At 40.5% G+C, this 20,766-nt stretch overlaps 2 protein-coding genes across 2 annotated transcripts; one reads left to right on the forward strand and one right to left on the reverse strand.

The window, feature by feature from the left end:
- Positions 1-6,988: 6,988 nt before the first annotated feature.
- On the forward strand, positions 6,989-16,143 carry LOC141656328 (preprotein translocase subunit SCY2, chloroplastic). The gene is made up of 14 exons (XM_074463180.1): positions 6,989-7,149; positions 8,694-9,197; positions 9,722-9,810; positions 10,411-10,490; positions 10,589-10,678; positions 11,208-11,299; positions 11,503-11,586; positions 12,078-12,219; positions 13,104-13,220; positions 13,991-14,120; positions 14,246-14,369; positions 14,684-14,790; positions 14,902-15,017; positions 15,570-16,143. Exons 1-13 carry the CDS (start codon positions 7,110-7,112, stop codon positions 14,989-14,991), a joined length of 1,689 nt encoding a protein of 562 aa, XP_074319281.1. The 5' UTR covers positions 6,989-7,109; the 3' UTR covers positions 14,992-15,017; positions 15,570-16,143.
- Positions 16,144-16,296: 153 nt separating this feature from the next.
- Positions 16,297-19,325, reverse strand: LOC141655778 (uncharacterized). Its single transcript, XM_074462836.1, has 2 exons — positions 18,871-19,325; positions 16,297-17,756 (listed from the first exon to the last, which is right to left on the reverse strand). The coding sequence occupies exons 1-2, from the start codon at positions 19,167-19,169 to the stop codon at positions 16,367-16,369; spliced, it is 1,689 nt and encodes a 562-aa protein (XP_074318937.1). The 5' UTR covers positions 19,170-19,325; the 3' UTR covers positions 16,297-16,366.
- Positions 19,326-20,766: the final 1,441 nt, after the last annotated feature.

Here is a 20,766-nt window from a genome sequence, read left to right on the forward strand (position 1 = left end):
TGGTCAACACCAAAAAAAAAAAAAAAACGTTAGAGTGTGTTGGTTTTATTAATACCAATGGAAAGACAGCCCACGAGGCCAAGAACAATGGTATTGCTACATGGGTGTCCAATTTAGCCATTTGAGTATTGATAAGTTTGACACCATGCCTTTTATCATTAGGTTCACAAATTTTTATTTAAGACGACGTTTTCGTTTAAGACAGGTTAAATATATTTATGTAAAATAAATAAGACAAAAGCAAAATGCATTGGTATAGGTAAAAGACTTGTTCTATATACCCATAACCCATATTGCGTGGTATTTATTAACCCATTTTAAACTTGTTCCGGGTGTAGTTCCGAAGCAGTTATTTGTTACCACTCGTGGCTTGTAGAATGACGTCCTTGATTGAATCCACCTTTCGGTCTCCTGAAACAATGAACAAACTGAGGGCTCGGCTTTGGCCGAGCGTACTCACTCCGACGCTCAAGTCAGTGGACTTAAAGAGATAAGTTGTTGTTACTTGGCGAACTATATTTTGTAGAGAGATAAGGAAGATATTACCAGATGAATAGTGATTCTTAGGTTAGATTGTGGATCTTTTCCTCAATAAGGGTTGAGGAGTATTTATAGACTTTCACCTTTTGTCACGTAGTGGCCAAGTGGCCAAGTGGCTAGCAGGTGGAAAGACTGATCTACCCTCGGCCGAGGGACCCATGGCAGGCCGGCGGGCCCTGTTGACTCGCCGCCGAGGGGTCTTGGATATGAGTACGCGGATATGTGCCCATTTGGATAGTCACCGTGGCCGGGACATAGGTGACATGCCGACAAGTTGCGTCGGTTAGGTCATCTAAGTCGTTGACTTCTTTGTGGATATCTTTGACCTTGCTCAATATGTTGACTTGGTCACGGGTGCGAGAATATGCCCCATCAATTTGCCCCAGCCGTAGTCTATGCCGTGGTATGGACCTTCGATGAGTGTTGAGCGTATTCTGCGTAAGTAAAATTTTTTTTCGCCCGCTTCTTCTACCTCGGCTTGGTTTCGCTTAGGCCGTACCATATCCCCCCTCCACATGGATGTGTAATGGACATCAGATGTGGAAAAGAAAGTGGCGCGGGCCGAGACCGAGGTTGTGAGTGCCGTGTGCTTTTGATTGCCCCCAGTGGTCGCCAAGCTTGGTTGAATCGGCGGGCCGTTTGGCAAGTAGATACCAAGGGGTGTGTTGAAGAAGATACGTCGATTGGCATTCTGTCAAGGAGCGTGTTGAAGAAGTTTTGTGCTTGTTTGTCGATTGACCTTCCATGGCTGCATGCTTGACATGTGTCTCGTTGTTGATTGGTTGACGCTTCATGGGCTTTGCCCTGATTGGTCGGATTGAGTGGGCTTTGCCCTATAAATAGGAGAGTTAGCCCCTGAATTTGGCCTTCCAAATTCATTTTCTCAAAAAAAAATTCTTCTTGCTTAACTTTCTTTGACGAAACTTCTCTCTAGTCTTCGAAGCGTTACGCCGGCGTAGCACTTTTCTTCAAGGTAAACAAACAAATTTTCAACTTTTAATTGTTAAGTTTTTTGTTGTGAACATGTCTTCTGTCTTCTTCTGATGCCGGTCCTAGTAACCGTGCGCCGGGGGGTTCCCCGTCGCGTCTTGATGAGGAGGAGATACTAGACGCCATCCCGATAAGGTCTGGGGGCCCTAGGTCTCCTTCTCCCGAAGTTGATCCAAAAGTTTTGGAGGATTAGGAGGATGATGATGATGTTGATGATGACGATGATGATGCTGAAAAGGCTCATCCTAATGAGGAGAGACCGTACGTCATGGATCACGGCGACGCCTGCAAGGTCGCCCTGACCGCGCTTGGACCCACAAATTTGCCAGCTGTTCTGGTTCTGACGTTTTCGAACGTCACTTCTCCTTCGGCAGGGAGTATAGTATTGTAATTCCTGAGGAAGGTCAGGCGGTCTGTTGCCCTCCTCCGGGCTGCATCGGCCTATACATCAGACACCTGGAGTATGGGCTCCGGTTTCCTCTGAATGAACACGTTATGGCCATAATTAAAGCCATGAACGTCGCCGTGGCCCAACTCCACCCGTTGTCCATTAGGACTATAGTCGGCTTTGTGTGGCTCTGCCTTTTCAAGGGGGAGGTCCCGACGGTGAACTTATTCCGCCGGATGCATCACCTTCGGCCGTCGGCCCCTGGTCGCGTTGGGTGGTACATCGTGCAGACGGAGCCGGGTTACGTCTCCGTTGATAAGCTTTCTTCCTGCAAGGATTGGAAAGATCGGTGGGTGTACGTTGAGGTTCCGGAGGATTACCCACTGCCCCGGTCCTTCCAGCACCAAGTCAATTTGCGGTGCGAGACTAAGGCGGAGCATGACAAATGGGTTTCCCGGAGTAAGCTTAAGATGGACGCCAACAAGGTCCTTCTTAATGCGGATGAGAAGCGGGCGATGAGGCTGTTTGAGGCGGAGAAGAATGGGATGCCGAAGGGATGAATTCCCCCGACGCAGATCATTCTCCAGGATGAGCTGCTCTGCCACGTCGGCCTCATACCGGCTCTCGAACGGGGTGAGTGGGGTCGGTGTGAGGCCCATCTCTGCTTTTAATGTTTCTGTTATTTGAATTTTGATTTATTTCTTTCACTTGACTGTTGCTTCGTTTCCTTTGCAGACCATTTTGGCCCGGATATGTCAGAGAATATCCTTAGAAGAATGGGGCTTGCCAAGGACAAGTCAGTTGTTGATATGCATCCTAAGGCCCTGGCTCGTGATCGCAGAACGCCGCCGAATGATCTCATGGATCAGCAGCTGAATGGCTTAAATGTGGCGGCGGCCCAGGCAAAGGTTGATGGTAACATGCCGCGCCGAACGCGGAAAACAAAGTCTTCGGCGACGACGGCGTCAACATCAGTTCCAATTCCACTCCCTTCAGTCGAAAAGGAGACGGTGGAGGTCGTTGATATTACCGCCGAGGAGGTGGTCACCTTGGCAGTGGAAACCCCTCTCTTCCGTAAGAGGAAAGAGCCTGTGCCGCCGATGCTTCTGTCATTGCCATCTGCTGCCGGCAAAGAAATGCGACCTCCGACCAAGAAGGCCAAGCATGGTACAGATCTATCCTGTGGCTCAGACTTAGCCGGTTCATTAGGCGTTCCTGATGACAGGCTCTTTGGTATGTCCATGTATGTTGACACGGATGCTTTAATTGAATTTTTTGTAGATCAACCGTTGCCGTCTACCGGACACAATGTTGAACGGCGTCCTGAAAAGCAATCTGCACAGACAGGTGGTAATAATGACACCGTCGTCACCTCCTTCCCGAAGTCTACCCCCTTACAGATTAAGTCGGAGGGCCTAAGTTTGGCCAGGTTGCTGTCGAAGTGGGCTGATACGGCCGGTGCTCTTATTGTGGAGCAAGAGAAGACCATTGCTGAAACTGCCCCACAGCTCGAGCGGCTCAGGCTTGAACTCGACGCAGCGAACAAGGAGGCTGAGAGGGCCAAGGCTGAGGCTGCGGAGGTAGTCCGTGCTGAGAGAAAACTTAGGGAGGACGCTGAAAAGGCGGTCCTCGCTGAGAGAGCCAAGGCTGAGGCTGCGGCGGCTGAAGCTGCTAAGCTGCTGGAGGGGCGTGACCACCTTCAGAAAGTCGCCGACTTTAATGCTAAGCAGAGGGAGGAATGGAGGTCCAAGTTTCAGGCCCAGGGGAAGGTGGTCCGGAATAAGGATGCTATCATCGCCCAGAGGGAGGAGGACATTGAGACGCTGCAACGCGAGATCCTCCCTAACATGTGCGCCCAATACCGGGACCTGGCCGAGGAAGCCGCCAGGGAAGTGATTGGGGAGCTCTTTCCTCTTGATGGCTCCTTTCCGTGGCCAAGATTCGACGAGCTGCTTGATGACAAGCTTGAAGCTAAGGAGAAAGCCGCGGAGGAGAAGGCCAAGGAGGAGGCAAGGGTGAAGAAGGAGGAAGAGGTGGCCGCGGAGAAGGCGACCCCCTTGCCGAGAAGGCTAAGGCGCCAAGGAGGAAGCCGAGAGGATGAAGGCAACCGAGGCCGCCGAGGCCGAGGTCGCCAAGAAAGCCGAGGCGAGGCCGAGGCCGCCAAGAAAGCCGAGGCCGCCAACACGCCTCTCGGGTCGCCCACCAAAGACGATCGCTAACGTTGTCGATGGCAAGCAAAGAACAGGCATAGGGAGACAAGCGGTCGTCACCAGGCTCACCTTAAGCATCTCGGATAGCTTCACTGTTCGGGGCCAATTATTAAGCCTTTCCTCCCCGCCATCTTTTGGCGCTTCAAATGATATGTCTGTAACCTTTTGCTTTTCTTTTCCTTGTATTTTGTAAAACTTTGGTAGGTTGTGTTTTGGCTTATCCCTATGGGGGACCGTCGTCGTATTCTCCTTACTTGTAATCATTTTTTAATAAAGCTTGTTTATTGGCCCCCGACTTGGCCGGGTTTTGATCACAATCCTTCACTTGTCTTCTTGCGTTATTAATTGAGCGCTTTTTCGTTTTTACCTTCGGCCTGGCCGAGGCAGTTAGAATGCGTATTTCAACTGTGTTTAACGTCTTTTTTCTTAAACATGTTAGCATGTTGGTCGCTTCCTCTTTCACTCTCGGTCTGGCCGAGGCGTCCGATTTGCGTTCCAACCGCCGTTGTGAACATGTTAGCGTATCGACCGTTGTGTCCCCTGCCAGGCCTTCGGTTGGCCGAGGCGGCTAGAGGTTACGGCTCGACAGCGTTCGTATCTGTAGACATATTGATCGCTTCCTCTGTCAGGCCTTCGGTTGGCCGAGGCGGCTAGAATTGCGTCTCAACTGTACTTATACGTTCCTAAGGCATGTTGGTCGCTTTCGCGAGTATCAACTGCGCTGGTAGTGACTGCCGTGGCGTCTACTTCTTGGGGTGACTGTCCGGCTTGAGCCGTGGCGTCTACCTCGATATGACTACGGAGGGGATAAACACTTTGATGGAAAACTTGGATGATTCTCCATTAGATATAAACATGCGTTGGGGTGCCAACAATTGTTTTAGACACCTCCGCCGCTATACAAAGTACTTCCTGAGATTGTCAGTGTTCCAACTGCTCATCAAAGGCACACCCTCCATGTCTGTCAGCCGGTATGTACCCGGCCTCATTTCTTCAACCACTTTGTAAGGGCCCTATGGTACGGCCTAAGCAGAACCAAGCCGAGGTAGAAGAAGCCGGGGCAGAAAAATTTTTACTTACGCAGAATACGCTCAACACTCATCGAAGGTCCATACCACGACATAGACTACGCTGGGGGCAAATTGATGGGGCATATTCTCGCACCACGACCAAGTCAACATATTGAGCAAGGTCAAAGATATCCACAGCAAGTCAACGACTTAGACAGCCTAACCGACGCAACTTGTCGGCCTGTCACCTATGTCCCGGCCACGGTGACTATCCAGCCGGGGCACATATCCGCGTACTCATATCCAAGACCCCTCGGCGGCGAGTCAATAGGGCCCGTCGGCCTGCCATGGGTCCCTCGGCCGAGGGTAGATCAGTCTTTCCACCTGCTAGCCACTTGGCCACTTGGCCACTACGTGACAAAAGGTGAAAGTCTATAAATACTCCTCAACCCTTATTGAGGAAATGATCCACAATCTAACCTAAGAATCACTATTCATCTGGTAATATCTTCCTTATCTCTCTACAAAATATAGTTCGCCAAGTAACAACAACTTATCTCTTTAAGTCCACTGACTTGAGCGTCGGAGTGAGTACGCTCGGCCAAAGCCGAGCCCTCAGTTTGTTCATTGTTTCAGGAGACCGAAAAGAGGATTCAATCAAGGACGTCATTCTACAAGCCACGAGTGATAACAAATAACTGCTTCGGAACTACACCCGGAACAAAACTTAAAGTGGATAGTATTGTCTTAAGGAAGACTAGCTAAGGTAGGTTAGCAAACATGAAGTAATTAACCATTTGTAGCCGATATCTTGTTGAAAAGCTTGACAGATTTGCAAAACACAAAAACTCCCAAGAGACGGTCTCTCAATAGCGTTATTGAGAGACATCTCACATGATGGGTAAGGGATCCATTAAATTTCTTTTTTCCTGACTCAACAAATATATCTGATAGCCTAACCAAACCCGGCTGAAAATCCAAGCTAAGAACTAACCCGACCCATAAGCAACCCAAACCTAACTTGATTTAATCATACCGCGATATAGGGCAGAGCAAAAAATCCGATTATCCAAACTGATCCGATATCTGATCCGAATGTTTGGATATCCAATCCGAAAGTTAAGTTTGGTTTGGATATCTGATCCGAAATCTTTGGTTTTGGTTTGGATATGGATATTAGAATTAAAACATTTGGATATCCGATCTGATCCGAAACTATAGTTTTCTAGTATAATTTCGAGAAAATAAAATTTTATTTGATATAACAACTTAATTAGTGTTTAAAATATTAGAGAAATATCTAAGTGATACTTAAATTTTATGTCGAGAACATTGGAATAAGAATACTAAAGAAAATCATCATGTAAGACTATGAATATAATCGTGTTTCAAACTTAATTTTAAAGTAAATTCAAAAGTATGAATATCCGATGGATATCCGCATCCGATCCGATTATTTTGGATACCCGAACATTGGATATCCGAAACATTTGGTTTGGATATTGGATATCTAATTTCAGGATTTTTAATATGGATATCCGATCCGAATTAGCACTTTGGATCAAATACCCGATCCGTACTCTGCCCTACCGCGATATGACATGACATCGACTTGATCTTTCCGATTTCTCCCACCATTATTTTGTTCAAAGTGTATATAATAACTCTCGCAACATTTTACTTTTTGTTATATATGTCTATTCGACCTGTTTTATGTTTATTCCTTTTATTCACTAATCACTAATAATCTCCCACCTTTATTTTGTTCAAAGTGTACATAATAATTCCCGCAATATTTTACCTTTTGTCTTATCTACCTATTTGACCGGTTTTATGTTTAAGTCATACTCATATTAGTTTTTGAGAGAAGGATTTGTGATAATTCAAAAGTATAATTGTAGCAGCAAACTTGCAGCAAAACCCCTGATAAACCCATAAAATTGGGGCTCATAATCATCCATATTCATCCAAATGCTTCGTCTTTCTCCTCCAATCTCCTTCCTTCCTTCTGGTAATTCACTCTCTCTCACCTTTTTCTCCTAATTCTTCTTTTAATTGCTTTGCTATTTCTGTTTCAAAGTAATTTTTGTTTTGTGCATCATTTTATGCTGAATTTGATAATTAGATAGATACCCAGTATGCATTCTTTTGGTTAGGGGTAAGACTGCGTACATACGGACCTTCCTTGAACCGGGTTAGCGGGTTTGTGACGGGTTATTGATGTCAAATGGTGTTATAATTGATTGAATTATGCTTATTGTTGATAAAGTTTCTGCTTTTAATACTGAATTGGTTGATTCCCTTGATGGGTCTTGGACTTTACTCGGCCCGGATTAACCGGTTTATGACGGGCTATTGATTTCAAAATGGTGTTAAAATTGATTGAATTATGCTTATTGTTGATAAAGTTTCCAACTTTATTACTGAATTGGTTGATTCCCTTGATGGGTTGCGGCTTGTTGATAAAGTTGCTTAATCTGAAGCAAGAGTTTCTTTGTTTTTAGCTATTGTTGTTGGTTTTTGAGTGTACCGATTGTAAGATATGTTGAATGGAGGTATATTGGGTTACTTGCTAGTGTAGTTTTAGGTTGCCTGATTCGATATGAATAAGCTGTATCTGATAGGTATGTATATGTAATAGAATACATCTGAGCTGATACTATTTGTTGGGGTTGAGCGAATCCGTTAAACTAGTGTTGTGTAAATTGAGCTTGGCGCATAAATTAGAAGAGCAAGAGAATTGAAGGAAGTTATCAAATTAGTTGATAGATACATTGGAGACTACGATTATAGAAGCATGGAAGATTTGAGAGGAATTATGAACATGAGTCCGATTGTGGGAAAGACTTGGTCTTTTCGTTGTCTTGATTAGTAAGAGCTTGCAATTATTGGAACACATTGGATTTGTGTTGCTGTAATGTATTTGATGAGTGATTACCTGCCATTCGTCTTACTTAGCTTAGGTTTTGGGATGAAAGTTGGATTGATTTTTGAGAGCCGAGATATGAAATGGTGACCGCTTGATATTCACTGTCTAGAAGAAATTTCACTGAAGGTTGTTTCTTTTGGTGTATGCGTGAAGGAGTGTTGCAGGTTGTTTCATTTGGTGTATGAGTTAAGGAGTGTTGCTTAAACAAGTATTTTGGCTCTCTAGCATTCATCTCCGAACAGAGCGTTTGTCTTACAACAGCTATTATTGTGTTATCATTGCAATGATTTGGTTCAAGGCCCTAAAAGAGGTAGTCTGGAGATCAAGTTTCAGGCTTGTAGGTGAACTGGTGAGGGAGAGCTCCAGTCTCTGATCAAACTTAAACAGGAATTGAACAAACTTCTTCTTTTGATAGCGAGGATCAATGTTTCAACTTTAAGATTTCTGCATGTTACAAACACTTCATCTAGATCACTAAGCTACTACCAAAGCTTTCATTTATTGTTTACAGTGTACATTATGTGTGTCCTGTATCAGTGATGCCATTTATGCAAGACTTGCAGGGTCAAGGTTCTGTTATTGGTTTCTAACCACATTGCTGATGTCTGTCCATTTGCAATTTGCAGGAAGACATGTTACCCCTAGTCGAAGGTCATACCAGCCTTTACTTCCTAGAAATCATGTTTCGTTGTTTGTCCGACAAAGACATGTTATCAGGTCAAGTGATCCTTTTTTCTCTAAACGGAGAAGAGATTTGTCCTTGAGGTCCACTGGAAAAGAGTCTCAACATGCCAAGGCTATGTCTTCCACACACCCTTTTCCCAGTGACATGTCACTGTCCGAATTGGATGTTCAACAATTTGTGTCATCGCCAAATGATAGTGTTGATCATGGTGATAATTTGCCACCTGCTAGTAAATCCTTCAAAAATAGGTTTCTGAACTTTGTACGTTTTGGCTCTGTCATTAATGGTGCTGCTGAATCCTTTTTCAAGAGTGAGATCCGACGTAGGTTATTTGTCACTGCTGCATTGCTGGTTCTTAGCCGTATTGGATACTTTATTCCTCTGCCTGGGTTTGATCGAAGGCTCATACCTCAAGATTACTTGAGCTTTGCTGCAGGAGCTTCTGGTACGTCCTTCTCTTTTTTTCCCTTGCCTGAATCATCTAGTGTTGCTACTTGCTACAATTACTGTCATTTTATGGTTATACTTGATGAAGGAAATAGTTAGTGTCTTGGACCCTAGGTTCTTCTACGTGTCTCCACCGTTGATTTAGGAGATTATTTGTATATGTGGTGGTGCTTGGAAAAAATTTGATGCATGGTCTAGGTAGTACTGAAGTTGAAAAGTTTTCCATTCTCCTCAGTAAGATCTTTCTGAAAATGTTGTAGATTGAAGAAACCTCAGATAATCCTGTAATAAAGGTGTCGTCTTAGTCAATGTACAAAAAAATACTCCGTATAAGGCAAGTGGACTTTGCAATGGTTTCACTTTGATACTACTACATATTTCAGAATAACAGGAGTGTCAACAATATTGCTCTTGATAAGTCGTCTGTAGTTTCAGTTGGTATAGTACTGGAAGTATTCAGGCTACTTGCAGAACTCATAGATTTTATCAATTTAATCCATCAGTTATTGTTTATCGTGACAGATCAACTTGGTGATTTTGCTCCCGAAATAAAGATGTCGCTTTTTCAGTTAGGAATTAGCCCTCAGATAGCAGCATCAATTCTTATGCAGGTTAGTTGACCTGAATTCTGAATTATGTATGTGTCTTATACTCTTATGTATTATGTTATCTTCATAACCTTATTGTCACAAATTTATGGCAGATGCCTGATGCATTTATAATGAAATTATGTTGAGACAAATAATTAATTCAACAATAGCATCTTAGTTTAACCAATACCAATTGAGGTATCTGTCAAAAAAATGCCCCGGGCGTCTTAGGTGCGTCTTTTACACAAGACGCGGCCAACAAGGTGCACAGTGCACTACTACGCATTTTCCACATTATTTTGGTTTTTCTGTTATGCCCTTCCCTATGTCCCATTGTACCCTACGTTTATTTCTCTTTACTTTAACCTTTTTTTCATCCAAAGATTGGTATAGTTGGACAAATGATTTATTTTTGAAAACATAGTTTGGCTGCAAACACAGTATGCCTAGTTTGCACTTAACGGAAATGTATGTGCGCCCCATGGACTCTTTGTTATTCTCCTATCTGTGACAGACTGACAGATGGTTTTCATGTTTTATTAAGCATATTTTCTTTTTCTGGTCTTTTATTATCTTTTTCTTTTCTGCTTCTACTGAAGTGACTATTGTGTTTTTGTGCAGATACTTTGTCACATTGTTCCTTCCTTGGTCAAGCTGCGAAAAGAAGGCTTAGATGGTCATGAGAAGATCAAGGGCTATATGTGCGTTCACTACTGTTTCTTATTTGACCCTAGATGTTCCCTTAATGTTATCTAATTTAAAAAGGAATAATCAAACACTGAGAAGTGATAGTTTTCAGATGGTGGATTTCTCTTGGCTTCGCCATATTGGAAGCCTTGATAGTGGCATGGAACTCCCTCCAATACTCTATCTATGCTGCTAGTTTTAGGTAACTACTGAATAATTCCTTTTGAAGAAGTAATACTTAATTTTGTGGTGTTTTTACTGTTAGCGGTGAGCATATTGTGAGATGTCAGGTGTAAATTAATTTCAATATGTAGAATATGGATTCTACTTTTATATGATCATTCTGCGTTTCAGCTTCATCATCTCCTTTGCCATCTTTTTATTGTAATATTAAATGCTCTGATTTCCGTTCTGCCAAAATGTCATTGTATTTATTTTGGTTTTCCCCAATATTCATATGTCATATTTGATATTTCTACAGGGTACATTTAAAGACTTCTGCCAAATTATCTTTTGCAACTCGAATGATCTTACTTCCTGAGTTTTTTCTGGTTTTAGTTATGCTCAGATAATTCGGCCTTCTAGTTTATAGAACAGATAGCTCACTATAGTTTTAGGATACTAGGATAAGCTTGCCGTCATATGATAGATAATTCCTGGCGATATTATTGCATACTCTGGACTTTACTTTGATAACTAAATGTATACTCTGACTTCTCTCACAAACACAGGGTTAAGCATGTGATGGTTACGTCTCTCTTGCTGGTGTGCGGAGCGATGAGTATGACATGGATATGTGATAAGATTTCCGATTCTGGATTTGGTATGGTATTTTCATATTCTTATGATTGAGAATGTTTGAAATGGCTTGTTGCCAAATTTTTTGTGGTTTTATATCGTCTTGCTCCATACCATATCGTTATGAGAGTATTGCGTTTGGCAGTTCAAACCAGTGTATCTGATCTTTCATCAAGTAATGTCTTTTATTTATTTTCCTCTTCATCTCTAATCAAAATTGAATTTCAGGCCAAGGATCATCTCTGGTAATTTGTGTGGGCATATTGACGAGCTACACAGATACATTATTCAAGATGTTGTCTCAGTTTTCAGGTATGAAAGTGGACATAAAATTGCATCGCACAAACACTTCCTTTCTGTCCCTAGTAGTTTAAAGGACCGCATATGTGCTGAAAGAGTTGCTATTTGATCATCTGCCCTGATACAAAATATTCTGTAAATCTGAGTGATGAATTTATCTTTTAATAAATAGTCACAAATTCTGAGCTTAAAAAACACTTCCTCCTTTCCCGTCTTATCGTCCATATTTTCATCTTGGTTTGTTCACTTTCTAAATTTATTATGTTGAACAGATATAGCTTTCATATGATCTTAAAGTGGTCAAACCTCAAAATGAGAAAGTTTTAAGTGTGCATGTACTTCCTTTCTATTTCAGACAATTTGCTTGATTAGTTTCTGCGTATACAATTCTTCTGTTTACTGCAATTGTATCTTATTATTAAAACAGTTGGGCAACTTGGACATAAACATTAAGTATAGAATAATTGTCTTCTAAAGTTCGCGTTTCGTCTACTTTCCTGCAGGCAGCGCTTTAAATTGGTGGCCTTATGCCTTAGCTGTGTTGGGCATCTTCACGACAGTAACCATGTGGGCAGTTGTAGTGACCGAGGGTTGCAGGAAAATCAAGCTTCAGTACTATGGTTTTAAGCTCGCTTCTACAGCAAGGTATTTCTTTTTCTTACATTGATTTGTTACTTTAGTTTGGAATATGATAGAATACAGCAAAATGGGTCCCTAAACTCAACACGCTTCTTATATCCCGAAGTAGCAGAGTGGTAGAGTGGAGATGCATTTTGCAACGCAAGTTTCATTAGGGGTGATCTGAAAACAATCTATTTGTGTGTTGACGCTAGGAATCTAGGATAAGGGCTGTGGTATTAAATCAATGTTGCATCACTGGGGTGACTGTTTTTGTAAAGGTTTTGAAAGTCATTGCGACCACATTTTATCGCATTTAGGGAGATTATGCCGTAAAAGTCAATAATTGTGACCAAAACCGATTTTTAATACTCCTTGCAATCCACGCCAAACTATCCATGGCCCACAAATATGTGAAGAGAATTTTGAAATGTGGGTAGTTAATACTCTGGTATGTGTTATAGAGGGGGTACTATGGATAGGGTTGAGTACATTAGACCCCCCTTACCCTGCTACAGGTGAGACTCAGCGAGAGCCATTTAGCCGCTGGGGTAATGTTGTTTTTAATTGGTTACTTTAGTTTTGAATTTTTTAGCCTCTGATTACAACTCTTGCAATTATAAGTAGAAGCTAATGAGCTAATGTGGTGGTTAGATGAACAAAAATGTAAAGAACAAATAGATATTTCCGTGAAGTCATTGATAGATATGTCTCTTTCGTTCTTACTTCAAGGAGAGTTGTGGCAAAAGATTATTTGTAGCAGTTAAGTTTAGATGTTAATTTATCCTGAAGAATACCTCAGAAGACGATCCATTGACACGACTCCTTTATTATTGTTTTATATCACATGCCTGTGGTGCTGTCTATTGGAGTATGGAATTAGGTTAACCATTTGCTTTCAAATTGCACAGAAATGAGTCTCCTGTTACGGAGGTGGAGCCATATATCCCTTTCAACATAAACCCATCAGGAATGCAGCCTATTCTCACCACAACATACCTTTTGGCGTTTCCAGGCATCCTAGCAAGGTTATAAATTCTGCTCTATTGTAAATGTGAACGTTGGATTAGAGAGCATCCCATTCTGAAACCAGATATCAATGTTGCTAAAACATTTTATTACTAGTTTTTTTTTTTTTTGCTTCCACGCGCATGCTACAAGCATAATATTACGGTCTTAAAAGGGTGCCATGTTATTCATCTTTACTTGGTTTGATTTCTGTTGTGTCTTTGAAAAATGTTTTGTTTGTCATTATTTATTTAAAATTTCGATGGTTTGAGAGATAATGTTCAGAAGGGTACCCTGTCCGACCCCTTTTACCTGGTGCAGCAGCTTCTTTGGAGGCATTGTAGTAATTATAACTAGGGTGACTGCTTCACGTAGTACGGAAACCAAATTAAGTGCTCCTTCTGGTTTTTGGATATAATGGAGTTTAAACCCTACTTGCTTCAATATAGGTACACTGATGTGAATGTTTTCGTCTACCTATTCTCCGCCTGATTTGACTTAGGAGCTTAATTCGTCCTGTAATATTATGCATTGTCCTCTTCTGATACCGTGTTTCTATTCTAAACAAGTTATTTGTGTAGTTAGACTAAAACACAAAAATGGGACTATAAGAACTCGTAGTTATACTAAAACACAAAAATTGATGATAAGAATAGAACTGAAAGATGGTTGCATAACTGCCGCTGTTTTGTATATGTCTGTGTTGGTGTTACTTATTGTCTTTGCCTTTTCAGTCAATTATGTAATCGATTTCGGTGCTCTATAGTCTAACTTGAAGTTTTGTTGGCAGTCTCCTTGGCTCACGTTTCTGGGGACATGTTAAAGAGATACTGAATCCCGAGACATCAATTGGAGCAGCACCTTGGGTTTACTATGCAATTTATGCATTTTTTGTCTTTGTTTTCAATATTTTCGACATTGTAAGTATACTTCCCCACAATTTTTATACAATTTATTGTATGCTTTTGCAAATATGGCTCCTTTTTCTTCTCATCATTTGCCTGTATTCTACACTGCGCCGTTGACGACTTGTTGAAAATCTCAGGCAAACATGCCGAAGGAAATTGCTGAATACTTGAATAAGATGGGCGCTAGGATCCCGAATGTAAAGCCTGGAAAGGCTACAGTGGAATATTTAACTAAAATTCAAGCATCGACACGTTTTTGGGGTATGCTATACAGCTCGTGCTTTTAGCTCGGCTTTCTGGCTTATATTGTCCCATTTTGACTTTGATGATCAACTGCCATTGATCTCTCCGGTAGTCCAGTTATATAAAAGTACCGTATCAAATTTTTTTGTTACCTAGATTAATTATTTTCTTATTATATTTAATTGGGAAAATTGCTGTTAAGAGTTTATTACCAAAATCAAATAGGGATATTAATGGGATGGAAGGAGTATTTAAATGGTTTCCCGAGGTTATCCTCGTCTTGTCAATTGTGAGGATTCATGATTCTAATGCACTTATCAAACAATATACAGGGGGCTTGTTGCTGAGTATCTTAGCCACATCCTCGAGCATACTTGATCATCGATTGAGGCGCATTAATGAGAGCTATGCCATTGGATTTACCTCAATTCTCATTATCGTAAGTCTGATTCACGTCCCACTTCAGTTTACTGCGGCTAATGTTAATCATTGTTTTATATGTCTCAAAGAACCCGAAGTGCTTATTCAAGGACTTGTTCTCCGACTGCAGGTGGGCTCAATCATTGATCTCAGACGGTCCTATCAAGCCTACAACGTAATGCCAACCCTTACCAAAGTTCTTAGGCGGTATGGCTTGTGATTGGCTCACGTGTTTCTGATATACAGGTATCATCTTCATATTCCCTACTTTCCTTTGTCTTTGCTATGAATTAGTCAGTCATGTTATATTTCAAAATGAAACCATGAGTTGTCAAGATATAATGAGGTTTTTCCGACTTGGAGCGTGGTGATATATAAACATTACTCCATTTATAGCTATAAGTCACAGATTTATCTTAAAAGTTACTCCAACTGTCTCGATCATTTGTTGTCCTTTTCTATATTGGGGTGTCTCAGTCAATTGTTGTCCTTCTATTTTAAGAATGAACTTGATGAGCAATTTGATCATTCACACTCAGTTTGTTCCACTTGTCTTTTAGTAATTGGCCCCTTCCTCCTTCCTTGGTCTTTGTGCCAAAACCAAAGGACAACAATTGACCGGGACAGAGGGAGTACATGCTAAACGATCTGATCGTAAGATTCATAACCTTATAAGATCTTAAGATGAAACCATGAGTTGCTATGAATTAGTCAGTCATGTTACATGCTGATGGTTGAAAAGCTTGTATACGAAGTTTTGTGATCCTCAACCACTGATATGAGATCATTGTTTCACAGAAGGTTATCTCTTATCCTCGTGTCGAAGCTACTGAAGTCGACAATAGTTGCGACTTTATTGCTAAAGGTCAACAGAAAGCTATCGAAACTGACAACTATTGGGTACCAGATTCCAACACCGTTGAAATTCTGAAGCATCTCTCACGGAGTCTCAGAAGACCCGCATTATACTTCAGTTTTCGTAGGAAATATTTGCGCAAGGAAGTCCTCCAGGTCGTAAAGTATATTAACTAGGAGTTGAACTTCTCTTTCTAGCCACAAGGAAGAACTCTGGGTGAAGTAACGGCGGAGAAAAAAAAATACAATTCAAAATTATTGAGCAAAAAGGCAATAAGTTGAATTATCTGTATATTTAAAGAAGAAGTAGAATGTTTCTGTATTTTTATAGACTAATGTTGGGAGTTAGACATGTAAGTTGTTGAAGGGAACCAATGTAAAGCATTGAGCAACCGGGGCTCTCCGTCAGACGAGTAGTTATCTCGTGTCGTCTTAGATTGTACATTCTTGTTCCCAATATTACTTGTTTTGCAAATTTTGGTAATTTGTGGCGAGCTTTAATATATCGACTTTGACCGACTTTTCTCCCACAGTATGTACACAGTTCATAAAAAAATGATGATATGAAAATACACCAGTAACTTCATGTTTTTAAATGTAGAAGCAAAAAATTGTTAAGAGTTTGCTTTTTGAGACCGCGATAAACTCGGTACAAAATATAAGTCGGGAAATTACTTCATAAAGTCGATTTGTCTTACTGATAACAATTCTGAAGCATATAAACAGTAACTGTGTCAGGGTTAAACAGGCTGCAGTTTGCTGCAGGGAAGTGGGGAAGCTCCAAAACCTTTGCTAACCAAGTACAATTTGTTGGCGCCATATTCAGCAGAAAAGACGGGCTCATTAGCATCAACACCAGCTGCTGCTGCATCGGTGGTGATATCAAAATTGGCAACCCGGGCATACAGATGTGTATGTTTACTGCAGCAGAACGTATGAATATAGTACGCAAGCGTGCAAAAACTGGAGCCACCCAAATGAATGGCTTGCCAAAATATCATTTTCTCAACCGGAAGACAATGTAATGTCCAGAGCGACTCCAAATCCATTCCTGTCAGACAGCGGGATGAATTCTTACACGGTACACTCAGTTTTACCATCCTGTCAGTTTCAACCCGAACAGGAAAGGGCAGAGATAACCCCTTCTGACACTCAGAAGCGATCTGCTGTAGTTCTGGTATGGACCGTTTCAAACCCGTCAAGACACGGAGGTCACCAGTGTACGGCTCATGAGGCGGAAAAGGTGCGAAATCTTTTCCAATCGAGTGTAGAGCCCATGTATAGAAAGGATTATAATCTAGATAAAGCGACGGATGATGAACAAGTTTCAGTGGACAATGCTGTTTAAATTTGCCCCAGGTGTCAATTCCCACATCGTATACAAATAGATACTTGGTGTAATCGTAGCAAGCTTCAATGAAGATTCTCGAGTCATCATTTTGATCATCACCTCCATCAGAAGACCAAGACGCATTAACAGCGGATCCACCAAAGGGAAAAGGAGGTTTGCACAAAGAACGCCAGCAGGAGCCATCAGTGCTAGTGTCCAGTACCTCAAAGCAGTAATCATCATCAACTTTTCCAATCTGTTCTTCCGTTATCCCATAACCATTACCAGAGGTCGGGAAATAGAGAGTCTCAAGGGCGTATATCTTATTCCCGAGTGAAAATGAGAGAGGGTTACACTTTTCACGGTTAAAGCACGCTTTGGCCTGTTTCCACTCCTTCCCTTGCTTATCACCTTCCCCCACCGCGTCCATGTACCAGACACGGGTTCCACAGCCACCACCAAATACGTAAATCTTAGAGTTAGCAGCCACGCAGGCGGTCCCTTCACTGGAAGCTATAAAATTGGCAAAATGGTAGAGGGAGCAATTTTCCGGGACTAGGATAAAGATCTGGATTATAAAACTCTGCACTTCATCGCTGCTAAAATCTTCATTCTTTAGAGACCATTTGTCATGAGATAAGGCAACGCAGTAGACTGGTTTATCGTTCTCTGTCTGTCGTTGCGCTCCCCATTTGTCTGGTTTTCTCATCTGCCAGTCGTAATTTATCTCGTATTTGTCACAAAAAAATTCCACCTTTTCTTTCAAATTTGCAAACTCTTCTTCTGCTGCTGCCATTCTCCTGAAATTAATTGCAAAGGACTTTCATTAACACTAACTTTGACGACATTCTCTCAGTGTTTCAAGTGCAACGAGAAAATAACTAATTCAAATAGAGAGTGCACAACATTGACGACATTCCCTCAGTGTCTCAAGGGCTTCCCTCGTGTTAACAACACAAACAGACTGTTTTAGAATGACCCATGATGAAAATTACGTCCTTGTATATAAAAGGAAACAACCAAGATGCCGGGTTTTTCTAACATGTGCCCTTTTAATAAGCTAATTAGACAAACCCACGTTTACCATAGTTAGTAAAATATTCTCAACAAACTTTATATAATTAACTGAATTTTTTGGCAAATTGGTGTTTATTAGCAAAATAATTAGGGAGTTGGGGTTGGTTTGAAACTATTTAGACTTATGGTGTCCACGTCATCAGTTTCATTTTTTTTTCCAATTTTTAGGCAAAGCCGCTAAGTTTCTTAGCGGCTTTGTCTTTTTGTCATTTTTTTGATAATAAATGTCATAAGCTTATGAAAAATAGAGAAATAAGGAAGCCGCTAACTTTCTTAACGGCTTTGGTGGTTATTCATTTCTAGAATAGGCTGTCATCAGTGTTAGAAGGTGACGGTTTTTGAAAAAAAAATGAATAGTAAAGCCGCTAAGCCGCTAGTTTCTTAGCGGCTTTACTATTCACTTTTTTTTTTTTTTAAAAAAAAAAAAAAAAAAAAAAAAATAGTAAGCCGCTAATAAACTTAGCGGCTTACCATAAAAACTGGAAAAAAAAATAAAAACTGATGACGTGGACACCATAAATCTAAATAGTTTCAAACCAACCCCAATTCCCTAATTATTTTGCTAATAAACACCAATTTGCCAAAAAATTCTAATTAACTTATTAACGTGTGCTCTGATCAGGGCACATGTTAGAAAATCCGTTTTGTAAAAAGCGCTTATTTCCAACCACATATGAATAGGTAGTAGTAGCATTCCGCTACCTATAACCTACAAGGGTGAGATTATCACCAAGACTCGTCTTAAGACTCTCCACATCAGCTGGTTAACCATTAATTTGTCTTATTATCACTATGATAGTATGATCTTATATCTAAAGAAAGAAAAGAAGATCAAACCTCATCAAAAGAGGCGGAGGAGATTGAGTACGAGCAAGTTCTTCACGTAAGATAATGTGGAACGCACGATGCAACGTCGGTAGCGGGTTTTGAGAAAGAAGCACAGACCGGAGAGACTCATAGGGTTGAGGAAGCAATCCAAGGAGAAACTGATGAAGACGTTCCGAGTCTCTACGTGCCACATGTTGCTTTTCAACGTCACAATCGCACTTTTGACACTTACACTTTATAATTGGTTCATATTTATCGAGTTCATCCCACAATTGACTCAATTTACTATAGTATACCGCAACGGACATCGACTCAGTTTGACGGAAATCATGAATGTCGGCTTTAATCTGTTGAATTCGTTGTCCTTTAACGACGCTAAACCGTTCACGTATAGAAAACAGAAATGAAAATCAGAATCAAACACCAAACGAAAATTAAAGAACGAATGAGAGTGATGATATTACCTTGATTAGGGGTGTTAACGAGCCGAGCCGAGCGCGAGCTTGGCCTTGCTCGGCTTGTGCTCAAGAACTAAAACTCGAGCTCGAGCCGATCTCGAGCTTACCCGAGCTTGAAAAAAATGTGCTCGTTATAAAGCTTGCGAGCTTTAATGTGAGCTCGAGCCAAACTTGAGCCCAAATCGAGCCTATATATAAAACTGTTTTTTTTTTATATATTTTTATCTTCGATATTTTCAATAACAAGGTTCGGAGGTTATATATAAAAAAACATTTTGCGAATCAACGAGACATTTGATATGTGTGATACAAAAATAAAATCATGATAATTTTTCATAAAATATGAGCAATATATGATGTAATCACACAAGTTTGAGCTGCTCGCGAGCTTTTCGAGTCGAGCCAGCCTTTGCTCGGCTTGACTCATTAAGATCTCGAGCCGAGCCCGAGCCCGAGTCGAGCTCGCACGAGCCGAGCTTTGACCGAGCTTTGACCGAGCCGATCTCGAGTAGCTCGCGAGCTATCTCGTCTCATTAACACCCCTAACCTTGATAGACGATTGACCATTTGATTGGAAGAATTGAATTGCAAATCTATAAAATCTTATTAAAATGCTAACTTAAAAAATGTGACATTGCAAGTTTAATTGTGACGTGGCAACTTTTAATGTGACATGGTAAAAAAAAGTGATATGGATTACCAATTTAAGAAAATTAAAAAATATAAGGTAAAAATATTTAAAAATATAAGGTAAAAACACAAAAAACAAAAAAAAAACAAAAAAAAATTGTAAGCCATTGATCTCCTCTCGTAATTTTTTTTATTTACCTTATTTATTTAACCATTATTTCACCATTATTTCCTTTATTTAATTAAATGACTTTTTAACTTTCCTTTCAGCATTACTATATAAACTCCGTTTTATGTACCATATTTTTTTATTTTTCTTTCATTCAAAAAATTTTGAGAGAATTTGTAATAGAATTTTTCATATATATAACTATTATATTCACCCTAATTTTCAATTTTATTCAAAAAATAGCACCTAAAGTATACATAGAAAAGTAAACTAATTGTTTCGTTTTTTATTTTCTTATGTTTTGTATTAATTTGTTATTATTTTTTGTGTTTGTATTAATATTGCAGGAGAATGAATTCCAACTTTATTCAAAAAATTGGTAGGTAAGGAATAGCTAAAGAACTAAATTAATTATTTCACTTTTTATTTTTATTATGTTTTGAATTAATTAGAATCTTATTAGTTACTTTTTTGTGTTTATATTAATATTGCAGGAGAATGAATTTTCAACTTTGTTCAAAAAATTGGTAGGTAAACTATACAATGAGAACTAAATTAATTGTTTCACTTTTTATTTTTATTATGTTTTGAATTAATTAGAATTTTATTAGTTATTTGTGTGTGTGTGTGTGTGTGTGTGTGTGTGTG

The sequence above is a fragment of the Silene latifolia genome, chromosome 5 (assembly GCF_048544455.1).
Source record: "Silene latifolia isolate original U9 population chromosome 5, ASM4854445v1, whole genome shotgun sequence".
Taxonomy (NCBI): domain Eukaryota; kingdom Viridiplantae; phylum Streptophyta; class Magnoliopsida; order Caryophyllales; family Caryophyllaceae; genus Silene; species Silene latifolia.

Coding starts and splice junctions, on each gene's coding strand:
- LOC141656328 (XM_074463180.1), top strand. CDS start 7,110: ATGCTTCGTCTTTCTCCTCCAATCTCCTTCCTTCCTTCTG. Junction 10,679..11,207: donor ATCTATGCTGCTAGTTTTAG/GTAACTACTGAA, acceptor TCACAAACACAG/GGTTAAGCATGTGATGGTTA. Junction 14,370..14,683: donor AGCATCGACACGTTTTTGGG/GTATGCTATACA, acceptor AACAATATACAG/GGGGCTTGTTGCTGAGTATC.
- LOC141655778 (XM_074462836.1), bottom strand. CDS start 19,169: ATGTCCGTTGCGGTATACTATAGTAAATTGAGTCAATTGTGGGATGAA. Junction 17,757..18,870: donor CCTCCGCCTCTTTTGATGAG/GTTTGATCTTCT, acceptor AATTAATTTCAG/GAGAATGGCAGCAGCAGAAG.